The 8,940-nt window shown below is 24.5% G+C and overlaps 1 protein-coding gene across 1 annotated transcript in view; it reads right to left on the bottom strand.

Moving 5' to 3' along the window:
- Positions 1 to 4,100: 4,100 nt before the first annotated feature.
- Positions 4,101 to 8,940, bottom strand: part of LOC117173083 (INO80 complex subunit D) — an 18,627-nt gene continuing 13,787 nt past the window's right edge. The window contains exon 3 of the mRNA XM_033361464.1: positions 4,101 to 5,240. Coding sequence (XP_033217355.1) covers positions 5,074 to 5,240 — 167 coding nt within the window. The 3' untranslated portion in view covers positions 4,101 to 5,073. The remainder of the gene's footprint in view (positions 5,241 to 8,940) is intronic.

The following is an 8,940-nucleotide window of genomic DNA, read 5'->3' as shown; positions in this document are numbered from 1 at the left end:
GTAAACATTAAACTCTCATAAATGTTTATCTACAAACTGTAAATATCTCAATTTCAATGTTTTTTTTTTTAGAAACAGTAAACATTTAAAATGCATGTCTTCAGAAAAAACAATTATAGAGAATTTTTAGAACAGATGCGCGAAAGGTAATAAATTTCTGCGTCTGATACAAGCTCAAATCGAAGAAAAAATTTCAATTTTGAGAAACGATATTGCAAAAAAAAACATCTAAGATGGTTTTGAAAAATTGGAATAACTGAAAATAATTGACATTTTTTTATGTTCCTGTACTAATTTTAAAGGCAATTCTCCTCAGTATTTTAGTAACATGTTAAAATACTTTTACAATTTTGTCCCTAGATTCTGCCCTGGGGTCAAACTTTGTTAAAAAAAAACCGCAAAATTTAACAAATTTATAAATGACACAAACATTTTTTAAATAATTATTTATCGTATTTTAATAAATTTTAGTAATAATTATGAAAATCTTGTTTTTAATTTTTGAAATTATGTGGTGAATACAATCATTATTTTAGAATTTTTGCCTTTTTGCATCAAATTCGACCGTAGGGTAGTAGAATCTAAGAAAAAAATCTGAACAAAAATTTATATGGGACTTTTTCTTCTTGAATCTGATAGACCTTTCCGTTCAAATAAAAAAATTCAGCAGAAAATTTAAAAACTGACGAAATAGTCGCAAGGTTGTTCTACTTAAATTTTTTAAAGCTTCTAGGCACCTTTATCTATTAGGCGTTTTGTTCGCAATTTTTGCTAAAATATTAATAAGGTCAGCTGCAACTTGTTTTTCCCCTAAAACAAAAAAATATTGTCACATTTTGTAAAAAAATGTACTGTGTAAATCTTTAAGTTAAAAAACTTTTGTTTACTTTAAAAAATGTTATTTTTTTAAAGAAAAATACAATTTTTCAACAAAGAAAACATTTTTTTAAATCAATAGAACGATGGCGTTTTTGAGAAGTTGAGTTAAAACATTTTGAGAAAAATCAAGGCTTTTTTTCGGTTTTTATGTTATTATTTATCTCAACTTTTCGGCCAATTTCGAAAGTGAACGAAAAGATTTATCAGAATGAAGAAGAAAAAGTCAAATATTAAATTTCTTCAGATACTTCAAAGCTTTTAAAAAAATGTCCATACATTTTTTTAAAACTGCGTCACTGTCTTCAAAAAATCTCTCATAACTTAGTCAATTTTTTCCGTCTAATGGGTGGAATACGGGTCGTCTAAAATCCCTTGAAAAACAATATATTTTGTTCCGAAAGTTATTCCCATTTTTTTGAAAATACCGAAATTTTACGTCTTTTTGCAACATTATTTATTCAATTGATATTATTCCTTCAACTTGGGAATATTAAACAAAATTAAACATTTTTAAACTGTGAACATTGATTTCAATTATGTTTCTTTTCTAAATTGTAAACATTAGGATCTGAATGATGTTTTTTTAGAAACTGTAAAATTAAAATTTTAGAGGTGTTTCTTTACGAACTGTAAACTTTGACATTTTAATGATGTTTATTTAGAAATGATAAAAATTAAACTTTTATACATTTTTCTTCGGAAACTGTAAAAATTAATGTTTTAAAGCTGTTACTTGAGAAACTGTAAAAATTAAACATTTATATGTGTTTCTTTGCAACCTGCAAGCATTGCAATTTTAATGATGTTTCTTTTAAAAAATTTTAAACATTAAAATTTTAAAGATTTTTCTCCAAAAACAGTAAACATTGAATCTTTAATGAGGTTTTCTTAGAAACTGTAAAAATTAAACTTTTATAGGAGTTTATTTAAAAACTGTAAACATAAAAATATTAATGAAGTTTTTTTTTATAAAATGAAGGAATTGAAATTTTAATGATGTTTTCTTGGAAACTGTAAGCATTGATATTTTTATGTATTTTCTTTAGAACCCGAAGAAATTAAAATTTTAATGATGTTATTTTTTAAATTGTAAGCATTGAAATTTTAATGATGTGTAATCAGAAATTGTAAAAATTGAACTTTTATTGATGTTTCTTCAGAAACTGGAGAAATTCAACTAATACAGGTGTTTCTTTACAAAATGTAAACGTAAGAAATTTAACGTTTTTTTTTTTTTTTAGAAACTGTAAGCATTGCAATTTTAAAGATGTTTCTTCAAAAAAATTGTAAAAATTGAACTTTTATAGACCTGTAAACATTAACTCTTTAAAGATGTTTCTTCAGATTGTATAAAAATTAAATTTGTATAAGTGTTTCCTTACAAACTGTAAACAATGATATTTTAATGTTTATTTATAAACTGTAATCATCGAAATGTTAAAGATATTTCTTTAGAAACTGTAAAAAATTAAATTTGTAGCGGTGTTTCTTTACAGATTGTAAATTTTAAAATTTTAATGTTTTTTCTTTAGAAACTGTAAGCATTGAGATGTTAAAGATGTTTCTTTAGAAAGTGTAAAAATTAAATTTTTAGGGTTGCTTCTTTACAAATTGTAAACATTGAAATTTTAATGACGTTTTTGTAGAAACTGTATGCATAGACATTTTAAACAAGTTTCTTTACAAACTGTAAACATTGAAATTGTAGAAATTTTACTTTTATAGATGTTTCTTTAGAAATGGGAAAAATTAAACTTTTATAGTTGTTTCTTTGCAAACTGTAAGCATACCAATTTTAATGTTTTTACTTTAAAAATGGTAAAAATTGAAATTTTAAAGATGTTTCTTTAGAAACTGTAGAAATTAAACTTGCAGCGGAGTTTCTTTACAAATTGTAAATAAACATTTTTTCATGTTTTTTCTTTAGAAACTGTGAGCATTGAGATTTTAAAAATGTTTATTTAGAAATAATAAAAATTCAACTTTTATAGATGTTTTTTTAGAAACTGTAAATATTAAATTTTTAGACGTTTCTTTAGAAAGTGTAAAAATTTAATTCTTAGAGGTGTTTCTTTACAAACTTTAAACACTGATATTTTAATGTTGATGTATAAACTGTAAGAATTGAAATATTAAAGATGTTTCTCTAGAAAGTATAAAAATTAAATTTTTATGGCTGCTTCTTTACAAATTGTAAACATTGAAATTTCAATGACGTTTTTGTAGAAACTGTAAGAATTGACATTTCAAATATGTTCTTTTACAAATTGTAAACATTAAAATTTTAATTGTGTTTTTGTAGAAACTGTAAGCATTTAAAATTTGAAGATGTTTATCTAGAAACGGGAAAAATTAAGCTTTTATAGATGTTTCTTTACAAAGTGCAAATATAAAAATTTTAATGTCCTTTTCTTCAGAAACTTTACGCAATGAAATTCAAAAGATATTTCTTTAGGAACTGTCAACATTGAAATTTTAAAGACGTTTCCTTAAAAACTGTAACAATTAAACTTGTATAGGTGTTTCTTTACTTTAAAAACTGTAAAAATTAAACTTGCATAGGTGTTTCTTTACTAACTGTGCATTTTAAAATTTTAATGCTTTTTTTAGAAACTTGGAGCATTGAAATTTTCAAGATGTTTCTTAAGAAATTTTAAAAATTGAACTTTTATTGGCGTTTCTTTAAAAACATTAAGCATTAACTTTTTAAAAATGTTTCTTTAGAAAGTGTCAAAATTAAATTTGTATGAGTGTTTTCTTACAAACTGTAAACAATGATATTTTAATGTTTATTTATAAACTGTAATCATCGAAATTTTAAAGATGTTTATTTAGAACCGGGAAAAATTCAGGTTTTATAGGCGTTTCTTACAAACTGTAAACATACAACTTTTAATGTTTTTTTCTTTAGAAACTGTAAGCATTGAAATTTTAAAGATATTTCTTTAGAAACTGTACAAATTAAACTTGTAGAGGTGTTTCTTTACGAATTGTAAATTTTAAAATTTTAATGGTTTTTCTTTAGAAACTGTGAGCATTGAGATTTTCAATATGTTTCTTTAGAAATGGTAAAAATTCAACTTTTACAGATATTTTTTTAGAAACTGTAAATATCAAATTTTCAAAGATGTTTTTTTAGAAAGTATAAAAATTAAATTTTTACATATTTTTCTTTACAAACTGTAACCACTGATATTTTTATGTTTTTGTAAACACTTTAAGCATTGAAATTTTAAAGATGTTTCTTTAGAAACTGTAAAAACTTAAACAGACACTTTAGCAACAGCTCGTAACATATATCAATTCCATTCAACCTACATTTTCAAAATAAGCAGAAAAGTACTAGAATAATTCTTCAAACCTTAAGAAGAACTAGAAATAAAAATGTTCAGACTCTCTTTAAAAATTCCCGGACTTCTCCAGCTTCTGTTGCAACCCTGCTTAAAGAGTGACAGCATTTTGAAAACTATTAACTGTAAACCTTTCATTCGATAATTTGACTATCGTTCCAAAACGTTTCTCATATACACTGACTGCTGTTTGGTATTTATATACAAAGTTCATCATCGTCATCAATAGACAACCTGTTAGAGAAATACTTAAGCCTCTTTCTTCAAATGACGATTTTTCGAGTACTTTTTTTTTGCTATCCCTGTTTCAGAAATAAATACGATAATACGTATATCGTAATTCTTGAGTTACGGATTTTAATCCAGTCTCGTACGTAAGGTACGATCGTTTCAATTTGTAATAAATGTAATACGTATCCTCCCTTTGTTTTTTTAATCCTATCACTCATTCATAATTTGAACGAAACGCTCAACTTGTATATCACAACGAAACGGAGCCAAAGATACTCACTGTTCAACTTCTTTTTTTTCCTTTTCCGGGGATTGAAGTCTTGTTAATATGAATGAAGATGCTAATAAAAAATGAAATTCTCTAGATAATAATTTGCAATAGTTCAGTACTTGTTGCGAACTGATTTTCTGGCATTACTTTTTAACTAAGTCTCGAGTTGCAATTTGAAATTTGCAATAAACGCACAACAACGTTACACTTTTACCAGCACAGACATAAAATATTGTTCGCTACAAGATATGCGAGGAACAAGAGTGGCGAATTGAGGCGGTTTTTTTTTATCTCTCTCTCTCTCTTTCTCTCTAAATCGCACTTTTAGTGAGGTAGAGGGGGCTACGAAGCAATGTCCGACATAAGTTGGGCAAGTAAAGCCGGTTCCAATAAACCGTGATGCTGTCCCAATCGTTCTAAAGTTCGGACATCTTTGTCCACCGCCTCTAAAGCGCGTTCCAATTCCTCTTCCTCTTCTCTCGATGGCTCGTATTCTCCATTCCTGCTTTCTGCAACGAGCAACGATAGAAATCCCTTAGAAAATGAAATATTTCCAGAGTGTCTAATTAGGATGGCCCTTATTTTTCACTTTTCAAATTTCTCTGCTCTCCCCCCCCCCACACAGTATTTTTTCGCATGCCCCCAAAAAAATCTCAAAATTTAAGCAAAATCAGTTAATATTTATTTAATATTTAGTTTAACATTAATATTTAACATAAACAGGGTGGCCGTTTTAATCGACGAAATAAATTCCCGGTCATTTCCCGGTTTGCAAACTTTTTTCACGGTCAATGAAATTTAAAAAATGGAACATGAATGCAACAAAAATTTCCACTTGAGGTAATGAAAACTGAGCTGCAAATGAAAGCACTCAAAGTGGAACAGTTACATTTTGAACTTTTAAAATTGAAATTTAAAACTATTTAATTAAAATTATTTGTATTCAAATTCTCAATAATTTACGCGTATAGACGAAATGGTTGAATTTTGAAATTAAAAAAAGATACATTTTTAACGAAAAATTGAAGTTAAATTTCCAGTTAAAAAATTAATTTTCAACCAAAAATGAAATCAATCTTCAACAGAATAAATGAATTTTTAAAAAAGTTATTCAACTTTCAACCAATTAGTTTAATTTTTTAACAAAATATATGATTTAACTTTTAAAACTCCGTTTAAGTGTTTCAATCTTTGATATCCTATGATAAATCATAATAATCCTATAAAATAAGTAGAAATTCCAAGAAGTGACTTAATATTTTAATCAATTTCACTCACTCGCTAAAGTTCTCTGAAATTTTTCGAATTTGCATAAAATCTGTTAAAACCTTCTAAAATAGTTGTTATCAATTGATACCCCTGTAAGATCCTATAAAATTGCGTAGGTCTGTTAAATATTTTGAAATTTGTAATATTTCAGAATTCACCAATGAACTTTTAAATGTCCCAAATTATATGACTTTAAACAATTTTAAGCTAAAAACATTAAAAATTGAAAAATTTAAATTGTTTTTAACTGAACACTTCTTAAATTAGAAGTTAAATTACTTTCATTTTAAATAGATTAAATATCCATGGAAATCTTTTAAAAAATGTATTTCAAAATCTTGATAAATCTAGAAGTTGTTTTAAAATTTTCGAAATTTTAAATTATTTTTGAAATGTATTTTAGAACTTCTAAATAGCTTGTAAAACAAATCGAATTTTTCCTACAATTAAAAAAAATTCTGCTCATTATTTGTAAAAAAAGTTTTTTTAGTAATTTTAAGTTTTGAAGAGATTCAAAATTAATTAAAATTTTTGAAACGATTTCAAATAATTTAAACAAAGTGTCTACGTATATCCAAAAAATCCGGCAAAATTTATAAGCTTCTTAAAAATGATGAAAAGCTTCAAAAGGACGACAACATTTACGTCAGATTTTTAAGTTGAAAAATTATTTTAATAGAATATTTGAAAAGAATTTTAAAAGATTTCCAAAATTGTCAGACAAGAATCTGAAAGGTTTTAAGGATTTTTTTTTTAATTTTGCAGGATTTTCTAAAAATGGAAGAAAGAATTCGATTCAATTTAGAAGATATTTATCCAATTTTTCTTACAATTTTTACAAAATTCTAGAAATTTAACAAAAATTCCTTGAAATATTCCAGATTCTTTTTTTGTTATTGCAAATTTTGGAAATCTTTTAAAATCTTTTGAAATATTCTCCTTAAATAATGATTCAAAATGAAAAATCATTTGCAATTTTTTGAGAAATTTCAAGAAAGTATTTTTATTCTTATTAAACCTTTTAAAATTCTTAAAAATCATTACATTTTTTGTTTGTAATCTGCGAAAATCTACATTTTTTAAAACTCAGGCTGTAGCATTTGCATCGAAACTTCGGCATCAACAGCCGAATTTTGTCGATATACAAACTTTGTTTAAATTATTTAAAATACTTTCAAATTTATTCTAAAAATAATAAGTGTTCAATTTTTATTTATCAGGATGGCCGTTTTAATCGACGAAATAAATTCCCGGTCATTTCCCGGTTCGCAAAAATTTTGACGGTCAATGAAATTGAAATGGAACACTAAAGCTAAAAAAATTTCCACTTAAGGTAATAAAAACTGAGCTGCAAATGAAAGCACTCAAAATGAAACTGTTAAATTTTGAACTTTTAAAATTTAAATTTAAAAGTTTTTAATTAAACATTTTTTTATTCAAATGCTCAATAATTTAGGCGTAAAAAATTGAAAGTACTAACATTTTTCAATATGAAAAAATATACATCCACGTTATCATTTTCAATGCTCTAAATTAAAAAATCAATCAATGAACTTTAAAATTTTCAAAATTATATCATTTTAAGGAATTTTAAGCTAGAAACATCTTTTTAAATAGTTTAAACATTCTTGGAAAGCTTCAAAATTTTATTTCAAAATCTTGAGAAATCTAGAAGTTGTTTTAAATTTAAAATTATTTTGGAAATTTTTTCAGAACTTGTAAATATCTGTCAAAATGAATTTTTTCTACAATTTTCAGAAAATCCTTAAAATTTTAGAAAATTTGTTTACAATTTGGATGTATAAATAACAATTGAACATTTATTATTTGCAGGCGAAATTTGAGTCATTTTACGAGATAGAAGTTTTGAAAAGATTCAAACTTAATCTAAAACTTGAAATGATAGCCTAATATAAAGCAAAATGTAGATTTTCGTAGATTTTAAACAAAAAAATTAGATTCTTTTCAAGAATTGTGAAAGGCTTCAAAGGAATAAAAACATCCTCTTAAGCTTCATAGGAAAATTAAAAATAATTTTTCATTTTGAAAAATTATTTCAAGAGAATATTAAAAAAAAAATTCAAAGATTTAAACAAAATTTTCAAAAAAGATTCTAGAAGATTTGAAGGAAACTTTCTAAAATTTGCATGGTAATTTTTAATCTTTTTAAAACTCCTAAATATCTCTTAAAATTAATCAAATTTTTTCTACAAACGTTCATTTGTAAATTATAAATCAAAATTAAAAAATTTCACTCACAAATTAAGCATATTTCAAATACAACAATCAAAATTGTAACGTTCAAAGTTTAAAGGCTCTTCGAAATTTAAACGATTCCAGGTTTTCTATGTTAAACAACTTGACTTTTTATCTAAAATATCACGAAAATTTTATAATTTTGATCGGTATAACTTTAAAATTTCAAAATTACAAAATTAATTCTTCAAACATTAAATTATAATAATTTTTGAATTGAAATTTTGCAATTTTACAATTAAAATTGTGCAAGTTTTGTGTTAAAATAATAAATTCGGCCATTTCTATGATTTATATTTAAAATCCCTTCAATTTCGAAGATTGAAAATTAGAAAATTGACTTTACATCTAAATAATCATGAAAATTTAACAATTTTCATTTGTTTATTTTTAAAATTGAAGATTTTCTAACTTTTTAAATTTACAATTAAACATTGTGCAAGTTTTAAGTTTTATAATGATAAATTCTGTGATTATGATGATTTCCATTTAAAATGTCTTCAATTTGGAATTGAAAACTTGACGTTTTATCTAACTAATCATGAAAATTTAAGAATTTTGATTGGTATATCTTTAAAATTGAAAAAATTTCAATTGTAAATCTTCAAATATTAAATCGTAAAACTGTAAAATTTTTATTTTGAAAATTTACTATTAAACATTGTGCAAGTTTTATGTGTAAAA

The sequence above is a fragment of the Belonocnema kinseyi genome, chromosome 5 (assembly GCF_010883055.1).
Source record: "Belonocnema kinseyi isolate 2016_QV_RU_SX_M_011 chromosome 5, B_treatae_v1, whole genome shotgun sequence".
Lineage (NCBI taxonomy): Eukaryota > Metazoa > Arthropoda > Insecta > Hymenoptera > Cynipidae > Belonocnema > Belonocnema kinseyi.
This window is presented reverse-complemented; position numbering and strand designations above follow the sequence as displayed.